Below are 26,402 nucleotides of genomic sequence, written 5' to 3'. Positions count from 1 at the left end.
CCCTGATCCACAGGGAGAAGGGTCGACCTCCTCCCTCTCCTGTCCCCAAGGGACTGCAGCCTGCACCGCTCACGATGCGACAGCGTCTCCCTGTCATCTGCCCACAGCCCTGCACAGCTGTGGAGAGATTCTTCCTTGCATCTGACTTAGATCCTTCACAACATCTTCCTTTTCTCAGGCGATACTCTGCACAAGAAGGTAACATTTCCGACCCTGGAGTTATTGCCTATTTTATCCATGACTGTACCTTCACTGCCAAGCTCAGTGCCTGGAACAGGGTAGGCCCTCAATAAATATTTTTCAGTGAATGGACAGATGGATGAATGGATCCCTTCCTCTAACTCAGAGAAAGTACAGTTCACTGCATTTTCTCAGGGGACACAGACCTGTCACTCACGTGTTTTGCTCTTCCTGATGTATGTGTGGGGGGGGGATGGTAATGGGAAGAAAAAGGTACTACATATCAGGCACTTTACATACATCTTACTACTGTAGGTATTATTATTCCCAGTTTACCGGGAAAAAATAATGAGGCTCAGGAAAAATAGCCAAATGTGTGTCTGAGGCTGAGATTCAAACTCAATTTGACCCAAAATCAGAGCTCTTTCCCCTCACGGAGCTACGTCCCCTGGAAATCTGACATCTGTCACTATATGACCAGGCTGACTGCCAGCTAGATAGCCTGGGGCACAACCCCCATACTTGTCACCTCTGGGCTGTAGGATTTAACTGCTCACCACCACAGCCAGGAGCCTTTGAGCAGTGCACAAACTACCCAACCGTCCAGGGTGGCCCTGCCTACTTTGCTGAGTTGCTATGAGGATGAAAGGGATAACGTACGTCCAACTGTCTGGTTCGAGGCAGGACAAGTGCCTACGAACAGCAAAGGTTGTTCCTTTGCTTGCACACACCTTGCTTTCCAGCTCTGTTGGACCTTAACCCCTCTGGGCCTGAGGCGCAATGGCAGTTAGGTGAAAATAGGTCATCAAAGGCTGCCCTGGACAGAGGAACAATTCACTGAAGCCTGAGGTCAGGACTGAGTAGGAGGCTGGAGGCAGAGGGACAGGGGACCTAGTAGCTCTGAGGCCACCCTCACCACTGGGGGAAGGATGGAGGGAAAGAAACAAGACACTGTGTTGCTTTGCCCCGGTGGTCAGAGCTGGGAGCAACAGAACACCCCCCTGGCAAGCCCCCTGCAGCCCAGGAACCCAGCCTCCCGCTCTTCCTGCCTCTCTGCAATGCCCCAGACCCCGTGCAGAGTGCGAGGCGGGTGCCACCTACATGGCGTTGGCTGTGACCAGTAGGTCGGCATTGTCAAAGAGCGTGACACCGGGCACCTCAACGACAAGCACATAGATGAGCTCGATGGCCAGCATGAGCACCAGCTTCCCGATGCAGCTGATCTGCAGGAACACGGAGCAGGCCAGCAGGCTGAGCAGCACGCTGTAGGTGAAGTACTGTGGAGAGAAGGTAGCGGCTTCAGCGCCCCGGGCCCGCCCCCCAGCATCCCTCCAGTCTTGAGCTGTCCTCAGGTGAAACCGGGGGTCTGGGTATGCTTCTGCTGATGCAAACTTGTACTGTGGTGTGAGTGGCCCTGGGTAGGAACCAGGAGGTGGGGCTCCAGGCTGAGGAGGACCACTACCAGCGGTGTTGCCTAATGGTTAGAGCAGGGCTCCAGGCTCAGGCAGACTTGAGTTTCAGCCCTGATTCATTATGGACTGTTTGTGTGACTTAAGCCATTTATTCAACCTAAGCCTCAGTTTCCCCATATGCAAAACCTTCTATCTCATGGGCTTACTGTGATGATTACACAATAGGAAGCTCCTGGCACAGTGCATGGTGCCCTCCATTACTGTGGGACCGCAGGCCTCAGCCCCTGATCTGCAACATAACATGTGGTGGCAACATCTGAACTGACCTTATTTGGTGGCCAAACTGACCTACTGATGTGATGCGAATTATCACCTTTGCCCTGCTTCCTGTGACTATTCATACATTTTGCTGCAGAATTATTTCTGTGTTTCATTATCAGGTGCTGCCCATACTGCACTGGGGTGTGAGGTAACCTTTTTAAACCTGAAAAATTCCCAAGTCCAAGACATATCTGACCCAAAAGGCTTCAGATGAGGGACTGTGCTCTTCCCCGTACTTTGGGGAAATCCTGGTCTCTGAACCTCACTTTTTTTCTCAGACAACCAAGGGGCCAAACCAGGTGATCTCAGAGGTCGACTTCTGCTCTGTTGTCCCCTGACACTAGTCCTAGTCAGGTCAGCAACTATTATTTCTCTCTTTTAGCTTTAGCATTGTTATTTCTGCATCAGGCAGAGTGACTCATTGTTCGCTGCTTCCGCCTTGGGCTGGGGGCCAAATTTGGTGGCTGGCAGTGGGGCAGTCCCTTCTGCCTAGGCCTTCAGGAACCCAGAGAGGGACGGCAGAGGCCCCTGGCGGTTGGGAGGGGGAGGGACCAGCCTCAAGTCACCAGCAGGAAAGGGGCAGAGGAAGGAGTAGGGAAGGCACAACCCGATACATCAGCCCTAAGGATAATAGTCCTGTCCTTGCGGGATGGGGAGGGGAACCCAAGCGCCAGCCTGGATTCCTATTCAGACCCTGGGCCCAGACATCCAGGAGGCCAAGGCTTAATACTGAGGTCCACCTCAGGGTCTGTGAGGAGTTGCTGAAAAAGAACAACACTTGTGGGTTGGGGCCAGCCGGAGGGGTCTGTAGCTGGTAGGGCCTGGGATCTGAGGGCCTGAAATTGATCGGGCTGGTGAGAGCTGAAGTCGGTGACCAGCCAACCATCTGCCACAAACGAGGAACCAGAGCAGGCCCTGACACCACTGCTTTGTTCCCCCATTCTCCCACGGGGCAACCACCAAGGGGCATGTGTCATGACCAAAACCAGCCTCTGCTTCTCAGCAAACAGCCCTCAGGCAGCAGCTCCCGTGGGCTGTCGGCCAGGTGTGAGAGGGAAGAGAGGTGGGGAGCAGAGGGCGGGTGCTGGAGCATGGCTGCCTGGGCAGAGGGAGGGCTCGGCGGGGGCCCAGGGACAACTGGTCTAGGTGAGCACCGGTGAGGGGGAGCCCTACCCCTCACTGAGTTTCCCTTGCCCATGTGTACAGGATCAGGTCCATTCCCTGGGGCGGGGGAGGGAGGCCAGCACTGTGACAGCCCACGGGGCCCTCACTGTGGTTCTGAACCCTTGTTATGAGTCATGGGCCCTTTGGGAATTGGATGGAAAGCACGGGCTTTCTCCCCAGAAAAGGGCAAAAACTGTCATCATCTTACAGGTTTCACGTGAGCCCCGTCAGGGAGCCGGGTTGTGGGAATCACCCAATGCTTGGAGCAAATACCCTGGGCTGGAAGCCTGGCCCTGCTGCTCGCTGCAAAACGGCTCCCTGAGGAAGCATGGCAGGGTGAACGAAGCAGCTCGCATACCGTAGGCGCTTAATGCACGCTGCTCTCGAAAGGTTCTCGCCATTTTTCAAACCCAATAACCTGTAGGTACATGATTTCTTTTTGGGGTGACGAAAATGTTCTAAGATTAGATGATGATGATGGCTGCCCAAGTTTGTGAATATACTAAAAGCTACTGAATTATACTTTGAATGGGTGAACTTGGCGGTAGTACTGGTTTGGGATTGGGTTCCCTTTGCTCCGCTCTGCTCTCTGACCCATGGCAGAGGGGTCAGACAGGTCCTCCTGAGGCCATATCAGGAATGCAGCTGAGGCTGAGGGTTGAGAAACAGCTCTGCCTTCAGGTTAAGAGCAAGAATTCTGAAGCTAGGTGACCTGGGTGGGAGCTCTGGCTCTGCCACTTACTAGCTGCGTGACCTTAGGCAAGTTACTTAACCTCTCTGTGCCTCAATGTCATCTGTATAAAATAGTATCTTTGTCATAGGGTTGCTGTGAGGATTAAATGAGTAAATGTGAAGCCCTTAGCACAGTGTCTGGCACATGGTAAATACCATATAAACAATAGCTATGCTATTATCGTTGTTACTGCTATACTGAGGAGGTCGGCCTTGTTCACTGGTGTCTGGCACAAAGAGTGAGAGAGACTGAGGGGGAAGGAGGTCTCTGTAATGGCAGAGGGCCCCTGACTGTCCATCAGAGTAGCCAAGGGCAGAGAGGGCTGGGGTGGCAGGTCCCCATCCGTGTCCAGTCCCTCCCTGCCCAGTACCTCGGGGAAGTTGCAGCTGGGCCAGGGGCTGCCGCAGAAGCCCCACTCATCACCCAGGCTGTAGTTGCCGGCTGACTCCACCACGTGGCACGCGCTGACCTGGCTGGCACTGATGTTGTGTTCGTCCGCCAGGCAGCCAATCAGGTCCTTGGAGTTGCACGTGAACTGGTGGGGGAGGAGAGGGTCAGCCTGTGGGGACCAGGCCAGGGTAGCTCATCTCCACAGGCAGCAGGTGCCCATCCCGCCTCGCCTCAGGTGCAGCCTGACACTGGCCGGGACAGGAGAGGAGTCTGGAAGAGGCCGAGGAACGGGTAAGATTTGCCCAGCTACCCAGGGCAGGGCTTGTAAACCTCCCTTGGGGCATACTTCCCTGAGTCTCTCTGGCTCCTCCAGCCTCGAGAGTGAGGACATAAGGCTGTGTAAGAGGCTTTAGGAGCTAAATCTGATCCCAGACCCAAGGTGAGACCCAAATAAGAACTTCCAGGGGGGAGAATGCCAGGGCCTGGGGGAAAGTCTCCTCCCAGCCCAGGCTTGTGAGGTACAGGGCTCCACTGGGTTTCACCCAACGGGCTGAGGAAGTGCTGGGGAGGTGGAGCCACCCACCATGTTGACAAAAGCCGACAGGAACACCAGGGTGATGGTGAACACGCCCACCAGGGTGCTGTTCATCTTGGACCGCACGATCTTCCTGGAGAGCCTCTGCAGCGGGGCCGGGAAGAGCTGTCACGGGGCAGAGGGAGGACAGACACGGAACAGAATTCAGTGGACTCCGCACACCACCACAGAGGAGCTCGGTGGACGCCCTCCCCACCTTTGTCTCTCGCCAACAGAACCACAGGGGCTTTCCTGACCCCCTCCCTGTGGGCGAGCCTCCAGCCTCGCACCGTTGCACCCCCGCTTCCAGGCCAACCACAGCACAGATTCTGCAGCTGGCCAGAAGGGGGTCCACCTGGGGAGCTCACAGGTAAGAGAGGTAGGACGAAAGGAAAGATGCTACCTTCACCCCAACGGGGAAGCAGAGAAAAAAGCACATGTACCCGCTGTGTGAATGCTGGGCCGCTTGGAGTTACAATCAGGGAGGGGCAGGAGGTGGGAGTGAAGGAGACATGGAGGTGCCCAGAACGTTTCCAGGGAGGGTCAGAAGGCTTCAGGGAAGTAGGGAGCTGTGGGTCTGAGGGCTTGGAGAGAACCTGGGGTCTGGAGGAAAGGGATGGGCACGTGAGAAGGGGGCAGAGCAGCGTGTAAGCGGACAGCAGGGCCCCAGTCGTGTGAATTAAGTGAGCTTTTCTTCAGCAGGATGCCCATGGATCTGCCATTTCCCTCACCTAATCCTCCCTGTATTTCCTTCAGCTAGACAAACTGTATGTCCACTCAAGACCCACTGCGGTTTTGGTAATTAAATGATTGGGTCTACCAAATCTGATATACTTGGCCTTGGCCCCCATGTGCCCTTCATCTCCCAAGCAACCTAGACTAAAAAAGAAGTTGACAGACCCCAGAAAACTGAAGTAGTGGATTTGTGCTCCCCTCATCCCACCTACCTTAATGCCTCCTGGTAAGGCTGATCTGCAAGCATGCCATGCGGCCTTTGGAAACCCCTAAGGGCGGACGAAGGTGGTGGAAAAAGCACTCACCAGAGCCTGGAGGCCCGGGTTCTAGGCGTGGCTTTTCCTGTGCGACCCCTGAGCACACCTGCACATTCTGGCTGAGAGTGCCAGACCTCTGATACAGAGCGTTTCTGTAGCTGGTCACACAGACAGCTAAGTAGGCAAGGGGACACAGTGGGACCACGGTGTAACTGCTCGTTCCCAGTGTGGAGAGGACTGGCTTGTGTGCCACAATGTTTAAGGCCAGCGAGTGCCGGGCCCTTGGTCCAGTGTTCCTCAGCTGTGACCCAAACTCACTACATGCAGGGCGTCTACACGGGCCCATCAGGTTGCCCTCATGGGCCTTTGGGAAACCAACACCAATATGCTGATGTTTGTGCTGTTTGCTGTGCTGTGAGTAATAAAGTCTCTTGTCTCTGACCCAGGGGTCTCGTGACGTCTGCCAGTATCTATGAAAGAGCAACAAGCTAATGTATTAGCTTGTAATTAGGGTAAAACCAAATCTCAGGCCCTTCATACTTCTTGACACCACGAAAGTGCCCTGCTTACCCCCTCAGTCTTGGGCTTTGGGTTGGGCATGCATGTAGGGAAGCAGTATATCTTTGCACCCCAAATCCTCCTCCATCCTTCCAACAAGGCCACTTCCTATTCAGCAGAGGGAAAGAAGGGACCACAGAGAAGGAATGCAGCAGTGGCAGAGGCCTGCAAGCCATTCAGGCTCTAGGCTGAGTGGTGAAGACCTTGGACCTCCATGTCCCCAGCAGGGGTGCCTCTCAGATGTGTTCATGGATCATCAAGTCTGTGGCATTCTTCTGAAAAAACACTTCCTTCTGGGGTAATAAAGGAGGCACTCTGACTGAACCCTCTAACATGGCAGAAGAAAAGACATGTGTGATTTGGAGAACATAAGCTTGGATTAAAATATTGCTTTAATAGACATAGAGATCAATGGAATAGAGTGAGAGTCCAGAAATAAACCCTTACCTTTACGACTGATTGATTTTGACAAGGTAGCCAAGAAAACTGAATGGGGAAAGAATAGTCTTTTCAACAAATGGTGCTAAGACAACTGTATCTCCACATGCAAAAGAATGAATTTGGAGCTTACCTCACACCATACACAAAAATTAACTTGAAATGGATCAGAAACCTAGATGTAGGAGCTAAAACTATAAAAGTCTTAAAAGAAAATACATAAGTAAATCTGGATTTAGGCAATGGTTTCTTAGATATGACACCAAAAGCACAAGCAAAAAGGAAAAAACAGATAAGTTGGACTTCATCAAAATTTTGAAGATTTGGGCTTCCCTGGTGGCGCAGTGGTTGAGAATCTGCCTGCCAATGCAGGGGACACGGGCTCGAGCCCTGGTCTGGGAAGATCCCACATGCCGCGGAGCAACTAGGCCTGTGAGCCACAACTACTGAGCCTGCGCGTCGGGAGCCTGTGCTCCGCAACAAGAGAGGCCGCGATAGTGAGAGGCCCACGCACCGCAATGAAGAGTGGCCCCTGCTCGCCGCAACTAGAGAAAGCCCTCGCACAGAAACGAAGACCCAACACAGCCAAAAAAAAAAAAATTTTTGAAAATTTTTCCTTCAAATAACACCATCAAGAAAGTAAAAAAGGTGTTGGTGAGGATGTGGAGAAATTGGGACCTTTGTTTGTTGCTGGCAGTTATGTAAAATGATATAGCTGCTGTAGAAAACAGTATGACGATTCCTTAAAAAATTAAACACAGAATTATCACATGATCCAGCAATTCCATTTCTGAGTATATACCCAAAAGAATAGAAAGCAGGGGCTTATACAGATATTGGCACACTCATGTTTATAGCAGCATTATTTTCAATAGCCAAAAGGTTAAAGCAACTCTAGTGTCCAGCTATGGATGAGTGGGTAAACAAAATGTGGTATACATACACAATGGAATATTATTCAGCCTTGAAAAGGAATGAAATTCTGAAACATGCTACAGCATGGATGGCACCTTGAAGACATTACGAAAAAAGCCAGTCACAAAAGGACAAATACTATATGATTCCACTTTTTTGAGGTACCCAGAGCAGTCAAATTCATAGAGACAGAAAGCAGAATGGTGGTTGCCAGGGAAGAGGGCAGAATGGGAAGTTATTGTTTAATGAGTATAAAGTTTCAGTTTGGAAAGATAAAAAAGCCCTGGAGATGGATAGTGGTGATGGTTGCACGACAATATGAATGTACTTAATGCCACTCTACTGTAAACTTAAAAATAGTTAAAATAAAAAATTTATATTATGTATATTTTACCATAAATTAAAAATGATTATGAAAAGGAAAATGAAAAGACAATCCACAGAATGGGAGAAAATTGTTGTAAACCATATATCTAATAAGGGTCTTATAACCAGAATATGCACAGAACTCTTACAACTCAACAAGAAAAGACAAACAACCCAATTAAAAAATGGACAAACAGGGAGTTCCCTGGTGGCCTAGTGGTTAGGATTCCAGGCTTTCACTGCCATGGCCCCGTCAGGGAACTGAGATCACACAGGCCACGAGGCGTGGCCAAAAACAAAACAAAACAAAAAAGCCCACAAATACTATGAATAGACATTTCTCCAAAGAATCTACACAAATGGACAACAAGCACATGAAAAGATATTTGACATCAACCGTCATCAGGGAAATGCAAACCAAAAACAAAAGGAACCACTTCGCATCCACCAGGATGGCTATAATCAAAAAGTCAGATAAAAACAGGTGCTAGTGAGGATGTAGAGAAATTGGAACCCTTGTACACTGCTGGTGGGAATGTAAAGTAGGGCAGCTACTTTGAAAAACAGCTTTTCAGTTCCTCAAAATATGACCCAACAATTATTCTCTTAGGTACATACCCAGGAGAACTGAAAACATAAGTCCATACAAAACCTTGTATACAAATGTACATAGCAGCATTATTAATAACAGCCTGAAAGTGGAAACTACCCAAATATCCATCAACTGATGAAGGAACAAACAAAATGTGGTATATCTACACGATGGAACATTACTTGGCCATAAAAAGGAATAACGCGCTGTCAGATAGATAGTACATCATGAACGAACCTTGAAATATGCTAAGTGAAAGAAGCCAATCTCAAAAGGCCACATAGTGTATGATTCCATTTATACAAAATGTCCAGAACAGGCACATTCATAGAAACGGGAAGTAGATATGAGGTTGCTAGGAGCTGTGGGAACAGGGAACAGGGAATGAGGAGTGACTGCTAAAAGGTACGGGGCTTCTTCTGGGGATGATGACAATGTTCTGGAATTAGTGGTGATAGCTGCAGAACTTTATGAATATAGTAAAAACTACTGAATTATAATTTTATAACCTTTATAAAGGTGAATTTTATGGTATGTGAATTATATCTCAATAAAGCACTTATTAAAAAAAATCCTGCTCAGCCTCTTACTGTGTGATCCTGGGGAAGTCATCAAGGGCTCTGAGTTTCCTTATTGGTAAACAGGGAATATATACTTTCCAGGGTGGTTATGAAATGATGCACTTGAAAGCGCTTTGAAAACTGTTAAAGTCCATAGAAAATTTACTTAATATTTGCATTTTAAAGAGCTATGTTGTCGATAAGAACAAAAGTCCTTGTTTCTCAGTAAAGGAATTTTTGGTTTCACAGCTGTGGAAAGTGTTTTGGCACTAGCATGAGGATCTTACTCTGAAATGGTATGACAGATGGCTTCTAATCGCTGCCTGCTTAAAATTTTGCCATTTCATCCCCCCATCCCCCGTGTTGCTTAAACCATTTCAGTCCTGATCACCCTATCCGTCAACTGAACGGCTTCTTTCATCGCCAGTGTAATGACTTGGTTTAGACAAAACTTATTAGAAGATGGTAAAGCCTTTATAGAAGGTGGTTGGGGAACAGTATATGCACACAGGCTTCCTGGTGAACCTGGGACCAGGAGCCCCACAGGGGCCACCCAGAGAAGAACTGCAGGCTATTAAACAAAATCCAACCTGGAATACTATAGCTCAGGGGTCCCCAACCCCCGGCCTGTTAGGAACCGGGCCGCACAGCAGGAGGTGGGCGGCGGGCCAGCGAGTGAAGCTTTATCTGCGGCTCCCCATCGCTCGCATTACCGCCTGAGCCGGCCCCACCCCCACCCCCATCCCGTCCGTGGAAAAACTGTCTTCCACGAAACCAGTCCCTGGTGCCAAAAAGGCTGGGGACCGTTGCTACAGCTCTAACATCTCATGAGTGATTACCTCAATGCATTGCCTTTTTACAAGCCATTTTCCCTTGTCACCCTTTCAAAAGACCTGCTCTTGACTTAAAGTCTCAGCAGGAACCCAGGAATTGCTGCCTTTTTGAAGTCTCCAGAAGATCTGACATCCTGCCCTGGCACTGGTTTATAGAGTATCTCATCTCCTGTAACAAAAAGTTCACCTGTATGTTGACCCCAAATCCCACCTTTACTAACCCCGGTGTGGACAATAAAATTCTTCACCTGGAGTAGAATCTCCTCGCCGGGCTGCTCTACAGCTGCATACAGATCCTGGAGAGCATTTTTCTGGAAGGATAATTGTGTCTGTGCAAACCAATTGCTCAGTGCCTGTTCACCATCAGAGCTCAGAAAAAGAATCAATTAAAAGAAAAAGTTCCAACCCCAATATGATTAATTCAAATCAATTCAACTTGAAAAATGGAAATGGCGACACAATTAATAAACCATGACTGGGGTGAGGGACAGTTTTGATCCTGGCCTCTCAGGAAGTCTCCAGGCAAATCAATGACCTCCCTGGGGTCCTGGCTCCCTGTCTGTCACGTGGGACCAGGGTATTGCAGGAATGAAATAAGGTGATGAAATCTGACAGCAAAATAATGTAAGAAAACAGACTTTCTGACAAGGAGTTAATAAATGAAGCAGTGGCTCCTACTTCAGAAAAATATTTTTAAAGATATGAAAACTTCAGAACAAGACAGGAAGATGCTGACCCATAGTAGACGCTGACTACTGCTCTTATCACCTGGCCTTTCAGCGGTCAACTGGACATATTAACAGAGGCAGTGTCCTGGAGGGCAAGGACTGTGGGCTCTGGAGTCAAGAACAATCTGGGTTTAAACCCCGGCTATACCACTTCTTAGCTCCGGGACCTAGGGAAAGCTGCCTAACTGCTTGGAGTCTCATTTTCCTCACCTGCAAAGTGGATATAATAAAAGCCACCTAAAGGTTTGGGAAACGCTAGTCAAGGTGGCATGGCTGGGCTCTGGACCCAAGATGGCTTGACTTAAAAGCCATGGGAGGAACCTAAGATCTCCTTCCTGAAAATGAAGCCTTCTCCACCCCCAAACGAACGTGCCTGACAGCAACACATCCTCTTCAAGTGGGCAAAGTGTGACCCCGAGCCTCTGGAAAGCGGAGTGTGGGGATTCTGGAGTCGTCACAAGACAGAAGCCAGCTGGGAGGTGAGAGGTACTGGTTGAGGAGTAGGGCCCTGTTTTAGAAGCTGTGGAAGGGAGTCAGGAGGGCATGGTAGGAAGGAGGGCCGGCAAGACGGGACTTGGCTAGCTTCAGGCTTCGGGGAGAGGAGAGGAGGCTTTTAGGTGACTGCACAGAGCAGACGAGGGCCTAGAGGAAGCCCTGGTCAGTTTCCAGGAGGTCAGACAATCAGGTCCAGGAGGTCAGTGGGAGACAAGCCAAGAGGGAGCTAGCAGCCTAGAAGATGAAAGAGATTGAAACATACACACACACACACACACACACACACACGCACACGCACACGCACACATGTGCGGCCCTGTAGCTGAGTACTCCTTCTGGGCCTGTCTGTATCCAACCCCCAAACCGCAGGAAAGCAGAGTTTGGCCTTCTGAGTGAGAACGTGCTAATGAGCCACAGGAGAGAAAGGGGGCCCAGTCAAGTGCGGGGACAGAAGGGAGCCACTCTCTTCCACCTACTTGGGCGGTGGTAGCAGAAGTGCTGGCACTGTCAGGGGCAGGCCTGAGCTGCCTCACAGGATGAGGGGGCAGAAGCCACAGGGGGACTGACAGAGCAGTCAGAGCTGGCCAAGGAGGGAAGGGGCTGTACTCAGGAGACATGAGTGAGCTCGCCATCCCTGGAGCTGACACAGCAGAGGCTGGCCCACCCCTTGCAGGGTTATGCAAAGAGGTTCCGGCCTCAGGAGGGTGTCTGGGCTGCCTCACTGTTCGGGCCCCTACCAATCTGAGATTCTCTGAGTTTGGGGACCACATGTGACGGCAAGAAGGGATTTAGCATGGTTTTCTCTGACGAAAGCAGCTCTGGAGCCCAGATGAGCACCGATGCCAAGGGAAGGAAGGAGTGATGTGTGCAGATGTTCAGACCGGCCCTCTAAGACAGCTTCACCAGAAGGACACACTCAGGGGATGATCCCTAGGACAAGGCATCCCAGAGACAGAGGGGCTCCAGAGGGCAGCTGATGCTCTGAGAAATCTAGGTGTGTGTGTGTGACCTGGGCCAAGCCGTGTCAGGAAAAGATCATACAGGCCCAAGATGGAAAAAACAATCAGAGCCTTCGGTGAGCAGTACATTTCAGAAAAGCAGAAAGGACCCAGGAATTGCTCCCTGACAGACAGCTAAGACAACTCTGTTGACTAACTCAGACCACACTTTCTTCACGTTTCTCTCTTCGAAAAGGATAAAATATGGATGATTTAAGAAAGTAAGTCCAAGTTGTTTTGGGAAACTGGAAAATTAAATGAAACAGAGAAAGAGACCATGTCTGACAGGACCGCTTGGCTTTGGATCTGCGGAGCCCATAGCAGGCAGGGGTAATTTAGGAACTGCTGTATCTCATCGGAAAGCCACTAGCCATGATTTCTGAGAAACTGTGGAAATCAGATGAAAAATGTCTGAGTTCTGGCAAATCTTTTCACAGGAAGAAACAGAATGACACTGAAAATTCCAGTCCAGTCAGCTTCACAGCAGTACCTGAAAAGGTCATACAATCAACTTTCAGTCAGTCGGCCTCAGGCAGTGTGACAGGGGAAGGGGAGCCAGGCCGCCCTGCTGCAGAGATGCCAAAAGGGAGACTTACCCCTTTCACATCTCACTATGCAGTTAATCCACAACACAAAGAGGAAAGAAGACTGATTATTGACTGGAAGAGGAGTTCATGCTACAAACAATTGCTCAGGTCGGGGTCTACTTTCCAGAGAGTGGATAAATGCTGAGACAATGGCTTCTCAGAGGCTGTGAGAGAAGCACACAGCTAGGAGCCCAAGATGGGTATTAGTGTCTCTTCAACTCTTGGTCCAGATGAGCAGGTTTCAGGCTTGGTAAGTCACAGAGCACTTTTTTTTTCTCAACAAACTCCTTACAGAAGCTCTACAACTGCAAGATGGAAGAAGCAGGCTCCTCTGGTGGGAAGGGTGTGGGGAGGTGGGCAGAATGGAGTCGAGGCAGGGAGGGAAGTGTTCCATCCACCGGCCCCCCCCCTTGGGAAACTGAGGCCTCAGAGCCGTCAGAAAGATCACTGGGCTGGATGAAGGAACTGAGAACAAGATTATTGACTGTGACACTGATTACAAAATAGGTCGATTCTATAAAACACAAGGAGGCAGGAATGACTTTTATAAATAATCTCTGACGGTGGCAAAAAGGATTCACTAGACCAAGGAACTAACTTAAAATGGCCAGTGCAGGCGGGGCCCGTCCCCTCCCCTCCGCACCTCCTCCCCCTCTGCTTCCTTCTCTTCTCCCACCAGCAGATACACACGCAAGTCAGGCAACACAAACCAAATGCAGTCCATGAGGCTCAGGTTCACCAAAGCAGCTAACAGAAAAGAGAGAAGCTCGGCTCCAGTTTAAAACTTGTAAACAACAGATAGCTTTGATTCTGACTTGAATAGCCTAATTAAGTGCCTCAGATGAACAAACAAAACAGTGACTTTGACTCAGTTTATAACTTAAGATTCTTGTTGAGTGTTCAGCCAAAGAATGTTTAAGAGGGCCTTTTAGCTCTGGTATGCTTTTTGTTAGGTTGTTCTACTGTGGTAAGATATATATAACATCAATGTGCCAATTTAACCACTTCTTAAGCGTACAATTCAGTGGCGTGAATTACTTGCACAGTGCTGTGAAACCATCACTGCTATTTATTTCCAAAACCCTTTCATCACTCCAACGGAAGCTCTGTACCCCGGAAGCAATAACTCTCCACTCCCCCTCCCCTGGCCCAGGCTACCCTGTAGTCTACTTTTTGTCTCTATGAATTTGTCTAGAATAGATATTTCATACAACTGGAATCATACAATATATGCCCTTTTGTGTCTGGCTTCTTTCACTTAGCGCAATGTCTTCAAGGTTCATCCATGTCGGAGCATGTGTCAGAATCTCAGTCCTTTTTATGGCAGAACAATATTCCATTGTACAGACATAGCACTTTTGTTTATTCATTCATCTGTTAATGCAGCGGTCCCCAACCTTTTCGGCACCAGGGGCCGGTTTCGTGGAAGACAATTCTTCCACGGACGGGGTTGGGGGGGGATTGCTCAGGAGCTAATGCAAGCGAGGGTTCAGGCGGTACTGCGAGCCATGGGGAGCCACAGATGAAGCTTCGCTGTCTCACCAGCCACTCACCTCCTGCTGTGCGGCCTGGTTCCTAACAGGCCGTGGAAGTCCGAGGCCCGGGGGCTGGGGACCCCTTTGTTAATGGATACCTGGGTTTTTTCCACCTTTTGGCTCTTGTGAATGTATGGCGTGCTTTTACAGCCATGAGAGGAAGAAAGTGGGACTGTCCACTGGGGGAAAAGCAGGCCGGGGTGCCTGACAACGTCAAGACCAAAAGGCAAGAGAGACTGAACACAGAGCAGGAGGGAGGTCATAGCCTTGAGGAAGGAGCTGGTGGAGAGGCAGGGAGCCAGGATTAACCCCTACGATGCAGCGAAGGAACTGGCTAACCACACTGCTCAACTTGCCGAGTGACCCCGGCCGGTCCTGCCCCTCTCTGGGCATCCACTTCTGCACCTGCTCAGGGGCACAGTGCAGCACACCAGATGCTTCTAAGGTCCTTCCAGTTCTGACAATCAGTCCACCAAGATCTTGACCATCAGGTGATTAAACAGTTTACAGCCTAATGAAGGACTCTGTTTGGAGGATGGAGTGAGAAAGGGGACTTGGGAGACAACAAAGGTCCAGTCCCCCAGGAAGGAGAACACGGTGCCCACCACAGAGGGTGTAGGGAGTGCTGGCAGGGCCTGGGCCCCCCAGGGGCTTGGCTCCAAGTGAGTGTCAGGGAGGAGCAGAGAAACGGTTACAGCAGAAGCTAGAAAGAGCTTGTCTCTGCTGGGACAGAGAGGTTTCTGGAACCAGGCTGGCCCCATCAGGGAATTCTTTTTTTTTTTTTTTTTTTTTTTTGATGTGGACCATTTTTTAAGTCTTTATTGAATTTTTGTTACAATATTGCTTCTGTTTTTTTGTTTTGGTTCTTTGGCCGTGAGGCACGTGGGATCTCAGCTCCCGGACAAGGGATCGAACCTGCACCATCCCACGCCCCTGCCCCCGCCCCCCCGCCCGGCATTGGAAGGCAAAGTCCCACCACTGGACTGCCAGGGAGGGCCCATGGGAATTCTTAAACCAGTGGCGAAGGAACTGAGGAAGAGGCTTGGTGGGCAAGGCAAACAGGAACCTGAGTGATTTCTACAACAGACCCTAATGACCTGTGGTCAGGTCCCCTTGAAGGACACAGCTTGGATGGCGACACAGCACGCCTAAGAGGTGGCATGGGAGAAGAACACAGAACAGGGTCTCACGCCCATGCTACTAGCTGTGTGGCCCTGTCTGAAACAATGAACCACTCTGGGTCTCCCTCTCATCTATATGATGGGCAGCTCAAAAGCCATAATCTCTATGGCCTCCCTCCAGGGCCATTTCCAGGGCACACTGGAACAGAGAAGGGGTGTCGAGAGCGATCCCTTTCACACTCATTCTTTCAGCAAATGTTTACTGACCGCTGCTCTGTGCCAGGCATTGTGCTACGTGCCCTTCCTTTGGCCTACCTGATACCCAGGGGACAGACAGAAGAGACAGCAACAGTATCTTCTTGCAGAGATTTGCAAAGGCTAACTGAAACAGCCAGAACAAATAAGCCTCCTCGGATAAACTACGCCCCCTGCAGTCTGGCTTGCTGCGAATGCCAATCAAGAGTTGTGATCCAGCATCAGGCACCTGGATCCCGGGTGTGACTCTCCAGCCCCTGGGAGGGGCCCCATCAGTGGGCTGGGAAGGGAGGGAAGAAGTCGACCGGGGTTCAGGTATAAGCTGGACTCACCTTCACGCAGGAGTAGATCACGGACACAAATACCACCAAGGTCAGCAGCAGGAAACAGGTCAGGTAGAAACTCAACATGAACACGGAGCTGGAAGGAGACAGGAGGTGGGGAATTCTGGGGCTCTGAGACGCCCCACGAAGGAAGCGGAATTTGCTCCATTTCTGCTGCACCTCCTGCCCAGTCTTGGGTGCCTGGCCCCGGACTCACTGAGGAGGGATTACTGAGCCTTGTGAACCGATTCGGAACCTGCCTCCGTAACGGTGTGGCTCCTGCCCTTCCTCCCGGTCTTGTCACTTTCGTGGGGGAACATAGCCCACACAGGAGCCAAACGAAGAACGGGGTGACACCTGCCCAATATTTTGCCTAATTCTTAGCTATCCATAGACTCACTTCATTTAGCCTGGAAGGACCCATTTTAAAAATCACCTGGCTGTTCCCTCTAGGTAGTCACTTATGGCCTGACAAGTAACTCTGAAGGCTGGTTTGATAAATGGCCATCCTTTATAGAAATGCATTTGTCAACAGCCCAACCAGCTACTCTGAGAAACAGCAGTGACATGTCCCTTTGGAGGGCAGAGTCCCTAAACCCTGTCCCCTTCCTACTTGCCAAGCCGCACAAGTCCTGTTCAGTTTCTGTTCCCCTATTCCCACCCAGCTCAACAACAACCGTAAAAACTGCAAGGATCTCCTGCTGCCCCTCCTCACAGAGGCAGATCACAGGTGAGCTCAATGTTCACAAAGGGCTAGTATCCTCGGGCGAAAGAACTGCAAGTGACTTTCCATCCGGAGCCCACCGTGGCCCTCCTGGGGCAGGGGCTGGTCGAGGCACAGCACTCCCAACCAACCACAGGAGGCCCCAGAAACCCCTTCTCCCTTTCAGGAAGTGAGACAGCCAGACATGACAGGTGTTGTCAGCAGGTTAAAGGCAAGTGGAGGACACAAGAAGGCAGGTGAAGGCCTCTAGGGAGGCATCTTTGTTCCAGGCTCCCCCAGAAGCCAGCACTTAGCTGCCTGAAACAAACAGAACAGGGGAAAGAACTCTCTTCAGAGGGAAAGAAAGACCTTTAAAGTAGCTTTTAAGGCTTCCCTGGAGAGAGGATGGCCAGAGAACGACCTCCATCCATGCCTTAGCAGCTCGGAGCTGTGGCCAGAGGAGGGAGTGAAGCTACTGCGGGCAGAGCAGGGATCTGGAATAACCCAGCCCCAAGCCACGCTACAGAAAGAGAGAAGCAGCAAAGAGGCAGGATTATGCACCCAAGTGAAGGGGACTCTCAGCTGCAATGGGACGGAAAGTCTAGGTTGCTTGTTATACCTATAGCTCCATTTCAGTACAGAAAATGAGTCCCATGACAGTAAAGACCCACAATCCCACCAGCTCTACATGGTCTCAGTGCAGGGGGCAATGGACATTAACTGCATAACCAGGGTGCAGCTGGCTGCCAGTGTCTGGTTTTCACCTGTGGTATCCTGACAGGGTCATAGCAGATACAAACGCAAGGGCCATCTCTTCAACGATAAGTGCCATTAAAAATAAAAGGCATTGAGTAATAAGACGTGCCAACGTCATGTACCTCCTGATATGATGCCCTGAGAAGGACACATCACTTCTGTGGGATTCTTGTGAAAAATACACAACCTCCATCTAATCATGAAAAAACATCAGACAAATCCAATTCGAGAGATTCTACACATTAATTAGCCAGTACTTATCAGAAGTGCCAAGGCCATGAGAGGTAAGTAAAGGCCAAGGAAGCATCACAGATTGGAGGGGACTAAGGAGATACAGCAGCTAAATCCAATGTGGGGTCCTGGCCCAGCTCTTGGAACACAGAAAGGACATCTGGGGGAATGCCGATGAAATTAGATTAGTTCATGTATCATTGCAGGGTTATTTCCTGATTTGGAGTACTCTACTGCAGTTATAGAAGTTGTCAATAGCACGGGAAACTGGATGAAGGATGTACAGAAACTCCCCGTAGTACTTTTGTACCCTTTCTTTAAGTCTATAATTATTTCAAAATGAAAAACAGAAGGTGCTGGAGTGAGGGGACTCTTCCAGATTAAGTTAGATTTATGAGACATAACCAAATGCATCCAGTGGATCTTGAGTAGATCCTGGCTATGAGTAAACGAAGAGTAGAAGACATTTAGGGGGACAATTTGCGAGATTTGAATGCAGACTTGGTATTAGATGATTATAGAGGAACTGGGGTTAGTTTTGTTTGGTACATAAAGCATTGTGGTTAAGAAGCAAAATGCCATTAAAACAGGTGTCTATTGACGTGTTTAGGGGGAAAATGTCCTTGTGTCTAAAATTTACCTTAAAAAATCAGAAATATACCTGTAACTAACACAACATTCTAAAGCAACTATACTTCAATTAAAAAAATCAGAAAAAGATAGATAAAAAAATCTTTCAAAATATTAACAATTGTTCTGGGACTTCCCTGGTGGTGTAATGGTTAAGAATCCACCTGCCAATGCAGAGGACACAGATTCAAACCCTGGTCCGGGAAGATCCCACATGCCGTGGAGCAACTAAGCCCGTGCGCCACAACTACTGAGCCTGTGCTCTAGAACCTGCGAGCCACAACTACTGAGCCCACGTGCCACAACTACTGAAGCCCGTGCACCTGGAGCCCGTGCTCTGCAACAAGAGAAGCCACCGCAATGAGGAGCCCGCGCGTTGCAACAAAGAGTAGCCCCTGCTCGCCGCAACTAAAGAAAACCCCCTGCACGCAGCAACGAAGACCCAACACAGCCAAAAATAAATACATTAATTAATTTTTTAAAAAAAGAACAATTGTTCTATCTAGGGGATGAGTGTTGATTATATTAATTACTGTATGTTTAAAATATTGCATAATAAAAAGTAAAAAAATACGTATATATATATATATATATATATATGTGTGCATATATACATATATATACACACACATACATACATGGAGAGGTTATCTTTCTCACTTAGCTGTGACCCTACTGTGAATGACTACCTAACAAACGCTTCATGTCCAACAGCCCATTTCAGAGTGGTCCCCTCAGAAGCCACAGGCCTCTCTCAGTGACACAGCCAGTCCTCAGAAGATTTCAGGAACACCTCTTAGAGAAAAGTCTTCAGAATCTGAAATCCATTCTTTGAAATATCTGGAGTAGCATAAAACCCTTATTTTTTGAAGATATACTGTTTTTTTGCAAAAACCAAAGGTCATGCAGAAACCAGCTTGGTGAATACTTTGGGTGACTCAATGGGCAACAGTGGTCTGCGTTAAAATGGGATGAGAGGATGAAGTGGAGAGAAGGGGTCTCCCGTGCGCCGGGCAGTGCCCAGACAGAAGTTTTCCACCTGCAATGAGCACATGGCCTACCCATCATGGGGGAGGCAGACTCTTGGCTTCCTGGTCTCGCTGAGGACAAGACTGTATACTTTTCTCCCTGTCTGAGCAAATTCAGCTCAGACTCCCGCCTCTGCTCTCCTACATGACCTCCCCTCCCACCCTTGGAGCCCCAGCAGCCAAAGGAGGGAGCCTGGGTGGTATGGGGTACTTACTGGGGCACAATGGTGATCTGGACAAAGCAGATGAAGAGGAAGACGAGCGAGGCACATGCCACATAGGCACCGAATCGGTCATCCACCTGCTTGGAGTACTGAGAGGACATGGGCAGGGTGAGTGGGCGGAGGCACCTGGCCCTGTCTGCTCCAGCTCCCCTCCACCCCAGACACACCTGGGACAGCACACTCCCAAGACTTGTTAGACCCAGTCGAGAATCAGCACAGGCCTTAGCTCTCAAGAAACCAGTCCACTCACTACATGGTGGTTCCTGTGGGGAGGGCTGTTGAATTATGTTAAACCAGAAACTCTGCAGGCTGGGTCACCATGAGAATAATTCGTAATGATCATGGCTCACATTCCTGAGCACCAGCTACACGCCAGAACACGTGCTGGGGCTTGCAACCATCACTGCACATCCTCACAAGAGCCCCAGGAAATAGGCACAGGACTGCTGCTGTTTCTACTTCAGAGATGAGCGAGCTGAGGATCAGAGAGGTCACTCAACTTGTCCAGTGTCACAGAGCTCATCTCCAAGGTCCTGACTCCCAGCCCCCACCCTCCCCACGACACCAACCAGCTACACAGATGGCCGTGCTGGCAGAGTCACCCAGAGAGGGTAATCCATGAGTCAGTTCCATTTATGCTGGTAAACAGACTAAGTTCCCTTCCCATAATTCTTCCCTCCTGATTAGGCGTGCCTCATTTGACCACGGCATGAGTTCACAGGAGCCCATGTTGACGGAACACATGGGAGACCCTGTGACATGTAGCAAAGACCCTGGACCAGGGTCTTGTTCTGGCTCTGTCACTACTTCACTGGGTGGCCTAGAGCAAGTCACCCAGATACTCTGAGCTTTACTTTCTCAGTCACAATTTAAGGAGACAAGACAAAGAGCTCTTGACTGCCCCTTCCAACTCTAATACTCTGAGTTTCCAGTGTGCCAAAGGCAGCTGGATGGTCCACTGGAAACTATAATAATAATAATAATAATAGCAATAAAATAATACAAATAGCAGTGTTTATTGAACATCTACTATGTGGCAGGTACTGTTTCAGGTGTTTTACATATATGGATGTTTAAGCCTCACTATGACACCATGAGGTAGGTATGTTAAAAATCCCCATTTCCCAGATAAGGAAACTGAGACACAAAGAAATTAAGATGTATCCCTTTCCACCAAGGAAGTCTCCCTAAAACCCCCATTTCCTGGGTAGGGCAGCATCAGAGCTGGGAAATGGAAGTGACAAGAAGGAGCTCTTTCCGGGGCGGAGACAGGGGAGGGAGCCGTCCTGTTGCCTCCTTTCCCTCCCCTTGGTCCTGGTTCTGCACCAGGGTAGGGGGGTGGGGGGTGGGGGGCGGTCCCCCCCAGGGTGCTGTACCTTCTTCTCTAAGTCAGGCTCCCTGAAGGTCAAGAGGAACTTGCGAACATGCTCAGATCGTAGCCTGTCGATGCTCCTGGCGTCAATGGCACGGCCCAGAAATTCATCCACTTCATCCTCGGGGTTCGCACTTTCCTGGGCGTTCCTGGGGAGCAAGGGGCGCAGACACAAGACAGGCTGACCACCAGGGGGCGCCGCTAGGGGGCCGGCTCAGCCCGCACACCCGGACCCATCAGAGGGGCTTGATCAGCTCTAATAAGGGGTGGGGAAGCTGGGATTGACACCAGGACGGGCCAGAAGCCCGAGTACTCACATGCGCAGAACACTGCCCAAGGCTCAGACCTGCGGGCTGGGGGGGCCTCACTGACAATAAGGATTTTCTAACCCTATTGATGTATTATTAAATGATAATGATAATATGAATTATTCTCAAGGGTTTGTTTTTCCCCTACAGGTAACAGCCTCTGCTCTTCACTCTCTAGCTGTACTGTCATCCTGAATTGAAGGCTGAGACCAGGAGGCAAGACCTCTGCCGCAGGGCCTGGGAGCCACCTGGCTGCTCTCGCCTGGCCCAGGGGACTCTCTGGGAAGCACGTTTCACAATCTTTGGGTGCTGAACTAAACACTCTACTTGTAGCGTGGAGCCCAGTCCTCGAGTGGGATTTCTGACAGCCCCTGAGACTGGGGAGTGGAGGAGAGAGACAGGCACATTCCTTCAGGGTGCTGGGACGTGGCCAGGCGCTGGCGACCAATGTGCAAAGCCTGCATCTTCCTGGGAGCCGTGTGTGTGTGTGTGTGTGTGTGTGTGTGTGTGTGCGCGCGCGCGCGCGCATGCGTGTGCTGAGTGTGTTGTGTGTAGTTGTGTGTGCATATGTGTGTGTGTGCGTGGAGTGGAGATTATAAATGGGGGATGCCCAGGCCCAGCCTCTCTGCCGGGGGCCTGGGCTCCCGGGCTGCTCGTCTCTCAGGTGCAGCGGGCTCTGTTCACTCCCAGCCAAGACTGCGAGACCTGGGCTCATTCTCCATGGAGTACGGAAACTGAGCTCCAGGCAGATTTGGAGACATCCCCCAGGCCGAGGGAGCTGAAGTGAAGAAGGACAGGTTACTCACTTGTCCTTGGGATCTTCAAAGCCCTAAAAGAGAGGGACGGAGAGAGGAGAGGAGGATGAGAACCAAGGGGATGAAAATGGGGAGGCTGCAGCTCATCCCCTCTCACAGGTCACCAGGAGCTTGGACACAGAGAGCACTGTCACTCAGTCATCTCCTCCTTTCTTCATTTGGCAAATACAGCTGGGTTTGGGACAGGCTCCATGCTAGATGCTGGGGGCACACTGTGATTTTACTTCATCCACTGGCAAAATCCATGAGTCTAAGCTCTTCGTGTCCCCCTACCCAATTCCTTGTCATTCCCCAAACCTTCCTTCACCCTCCTCCTGGACCCTGGGCTTGGTGGGTCCCCTCCCAATTCTGCCACTTACTCAGATGGAAATAAGGGAAACTGCCAGGCTGATCAATCCCCACACGCCTGTGCACACCTGTGCACACACACACAGCTCATGCACACTCACCCCCCCCAACTCCCGCCAAGCACACATAAAATCTCCTGGGACTTCACAAGTTTTGAGCTTAAGAAAACTAAACTCTGGTTACCTGCAACAGCTTTTCTGGTATCTGAGAACCAATGCGTTCTTCTAAGGCTGGAGCTGGCTGGGGACCCAGGAGGTGAGGAACCTGCCTGCCCCGGTTTGATTACTGTTCTGATGTTCACACACACAGGGCAGAGGTGAGGGTGGGAAGGGCCCTTACTGGTTGCCAAACTCAAGGCCCTACCTAGAGTTCATCTATAAAGGACAGAAGTGTGTCAGGGTCTGACCAACTGTGGCAGAATGGAGGGAGGGGCCCCTAAAATGGGAAGGGGTGGGATCTGGGAGGCAGTGGGGGAGGCACAAGCACCCCAGGACAGGTGGCTTCAGGTTGCCAGGACAAGGACAGAGGGTGGCCTCTTGTCCCTGTGGCCCAGCATGGAACACGCTGCTGGGCAGTCAGGGGGCTTGGCAAATGTCGGGGGAACCCAAACCCCAAATGAACACAGCTCTCTTCATTCCCACTGAGGAGTGGGGTTTATGATGCTCTCCGCGAGCCGGAGCTGCCGGGCTCCAAAATAGACGTGGGGCCCGTGGGCACTGAGGTGCTGTCTATTCTCCTCACCACCTTGGCAGCCCCTAGTGCCACATCCAAGTGCCCAGCCGTGGGCTCTGAGCTCCTCCCGGGCTCCCCAGTGGCTGTCTTCCTTTCTCCTCGTCCTCTGAGAATCACCAAGCCCTCGGTCCAGGCTGCAGGGCCCCGCCCACCTCACTGTCCCCACTCGAGGCTAGAGGAGTTGGGGTCTCTCATGTGAGTGCCCCATCTGGGGGCAGGCAGGATCTCTAGGGCACAAGCTCGAGTGGGCGGCAGAGAGTCCGGACAGGCCAGTCTCTGTGGACCATGGCGAGGGGCTGGCCCGCTGATCTCCACCACAGGGGCCAGCAACGATTTTACTCGGAGGACATCCAAGCCACATTATGCCTACGCTGGTCTCTACAGCTCAGAACTATACCCGAAATGTGTCTAATGAACCTGTCTCTGACTTCCTCCAGTGCTCCTTTGGTGGTTTGCAGGGGCTGGTGTTGGGGGCCAGGTCTGCTCTAGGCTTCCTGGGTGCTGGGCTGGGGTGGTGAACTGACCGCAGTCAGGGAACACTTTGGTGGATAAACCATGGCAAAGGGCCTTTAAGAACACAGGCCAGCAGACTGGGTTCCAGTCCCCTGACCTGCTTTCTAGTCCTAGGACAACGGTCCCCAGCCGGCAAGGAGGACACTCAGATGGGTTCCTGCCGTTGTGCCTCGGCACTTCCGGAGAGCAGCTCAGCTCAGTGTTTCTGTTTGGTCCCCGAGTCCTCTCCTTCTGACCTACAGCAAGACCAGAGGCCATGGGCCCCTCTGCTCATCCACAATGAGGTGCAGACTCCAGTTTGCACGCCTGCCCTGGCAAAGCTGCTGTGGGGAACACTTGGGCCCAGCCTGCCACCTCTGAAGAATGCACAGCTTACCCGAGCCTGGTTAGATGAGCAGGAGTCCGCGTATGATCTCCCGTCAACCTTTTTATTAATAAAGAATCTTAGAGGAAGTCCCTGGTGGCGCAGTGGTTAAGAGTCTACCTGAAAATGACTCTACTACCCAAAGCAATCTACAGATTCAATGCAATCCCTATCAAACTACCACTGGCATTTTTTCACAGAACTAGAACAAAAAATTTCACAATTTGTATGGAAACACAAAAGACCCCGAATAGCCAAAGCAATCTTGAGAATGAAAACCGGAGCTGGAGGAATCGGGCTCCCTGACTTCAGACTATACTACAAAGCTACAGTAATCAAGACAGTATGGTACTGGCACAAAAACAGAAAGATAGATCAATGGAACAGGATAGAAAGCCCAGAGATAAACCCACACACATATGGTCACCTTATCTTTGATAAAGGAAGCAGGAATGTACAGTGGAGAAAGGACAGCCTCTTCAATAAGTGGTGCTGGGAAAACTGGACAGGTACATGTAAAAGTATGAGATTAGATCACTCCCTAACACCATACACAAAAATAAGCTCAAAATGGATTAAAGGCCTAAATGTAAGGCCAGAAACTATCAAACTCTTAGAGGAAAATATAGGCAGGATACTCTATGACATAAATTACAGCAAAATCATTTTTGACCCACCTCCTAGGGAAATGGAAATAAAAACAAAAATAAACAAATGGGACCTCATGAAACTTCAAAGCTTTTGCACAGCAAAGGAAACCATAAATAAGACCAAAAGACAACCCTCAGAATGGGAGAAAATATTTGCAAATGAAGCAACTGACAAAGGATTCATCTACAAAATTTATAAGCAGCTCATGCAGCTTAATAACAAAAAAACAAACAACCCAATCCAAAAATGGGCAGAAGACCTAAATAGACATTTCTCCAAAGAAGATATACAGACTTCCAACAAACAAATGAAAGAATGCTCAACATCACTAATCATTAGAGAAATGCAAATCAAAACTACAATGAGATATCATCTCTCACCGGTCAGAATGGCCATCATCAAAAAATCTAGAAACAATAAATGCTGGAGAGGGTGTGGAGAAAAGGGAACCCTCCTGCACTGCTGGTGGGAATGTAAATTGATACAGCCACTATGGAGAACAGTATGGAGGTTCCTTAAAAAACTCCAAATAGAACTACCATATGACCCAGCAATCCCACGACTGGGCATATACCCTGAGAAAACCATAATTCAAAAAGAGTCATGTACCAAAATGTTCATTGCAGCTCTATTTACAATAGTCTGGAGATGGAAACAACCTAAGTGCCCATCATCGGATGAATGGATAAAGAAGATGTGGCACATATATACAATGGGATATTACTCAGCCATGAAAAGAAACGAAATTGAGCTATTTGTAATGAGGTGGATCGACCTAGAGTCTGTCATACAGAGTGAAGTAAGTCAGAAAGAAAAAGACAAATACCATATGCTAACACATATATATGCAATTTAAGAAAAAAAAATGTCATGAAGAACCTAGGGGTAAGACAGGAATAAAGACGCAGACCTACTGGAGAACGGACTTGAGGATATGCGGAGGGGGAAGGGTGAGCTGTGACAGGGCGAGAGAGAGTCATGGACATAGACACACTAACAAATGTAGTAAGGTAGATAGCTAGTGGGAAGCAGCCACATAGCACAGGGAGATCAGCTCAGTGCTTTGTGACCTCCTGGAGGGGTGGGATAGGGAGGGTGGGAGGGAGGGAGACACAAGAGGGAAGAGATATAGGAACATACGTATATATATAACTGATTCATTTTGTTGTAAAGCAGAAACTAACACACCATTGTAAAGCAATTATACTCCAATAAAGATGTTAAAAAAAAAAAATCTGCCTGCCAATGCAGGGGACACGAGTTCGAGCCCTGGTCTGGGAAGATCCCACATGCTGCAGAGCAACTAAGCCCGTGAGCCACAGCTACTGAACCTGCACTCTAGAGTCCGTGAGCCACAACTACTGAGCCCGTGTGCCACAACTACTGAAGCCCACACGCCTAGAGCCCGTGCTCCGCAACAAGAGAAGCCACCGCAATGAGAAGCCTGCACACCGCAAGAAAGAGTAGCCCCCGCTCACTGCGACTAGAGAAAGCCTGCCAGCAGCAACGAAGACCCAACGCAACCAAAAACTAAATAAATTAATAAATTAATTTAAAAAATAAATACATAAAAATAAAAATAATTTTAAAAAAAAGAACCTTAGAGACCTTACAACACTCATGCCTAAACCAGCACAGCTCATTACTACATCTTAAA

General features: G+C 49.8%; 1 protein-coding gene across 1 annotated transcript in view; it reads right to left on the bottom strand.

The window, feature by feature from the left end:
- The window catches only part of ADCY5 (adenylate cyclase 5), a 156,355-nt gene that overhangs the window by 16,872 nt on the left and 113,081 nt on the right, over window positions 1-26,402 (bottom strand). Inside the window, exons 9-15 of the mRNA XM_032630779.1 lie at window positions 22,129-22,151; window positions 21,019-21,163; window positions 19,634-19,731; window positions 16,080-16,167; window positions 4,784-4,900; window positions 4,181-4,345; window positions 1,282-1,457 (exon numbers count right to left, since the gene is read on the bottom strand). Coding sequence (XP_032486670.1) covers window positions 1,282-1,457; window positions 4,181-4,345; window positions 4,784-4,900; window positions 16,080-16,167; window positions 19,634-19,731; window positions 21,019-21,163; window positions 22,129-22,151 — 812 coding nt within the window. The remainder of the gene's footprint in view (window positions 1-1,281; window positions 1,458-4,180; window positions 4,346-4,783; window positions 4,901-16,079; window positions 16,168-19,633; window positions 19,732-21,018; window positions 21,164-22,128; window positions 22,152-26,402) is intronic.

Source organism: Phocoena sinus, chromosome 4 (genome assembly GCF_008692025.1).
Source record: "Phocoena sinus isolate mPhoSin1 chromosome 4, mPhoSin1.pri, whole genome shotgun sequence".
In the NCBI taxonomy this organism is placed as follows: domain Eukaryota; kingdom Metazoa; phylum Chordata; class Mammalia; order Artiodactyla; family Phocoenidae; genus Phocoena; species Phocoena sinus.
Note: the sequence above shows the minus strand (reverse complement) of the source record. Positions and strands in the feature narration are given on the sequence as shown.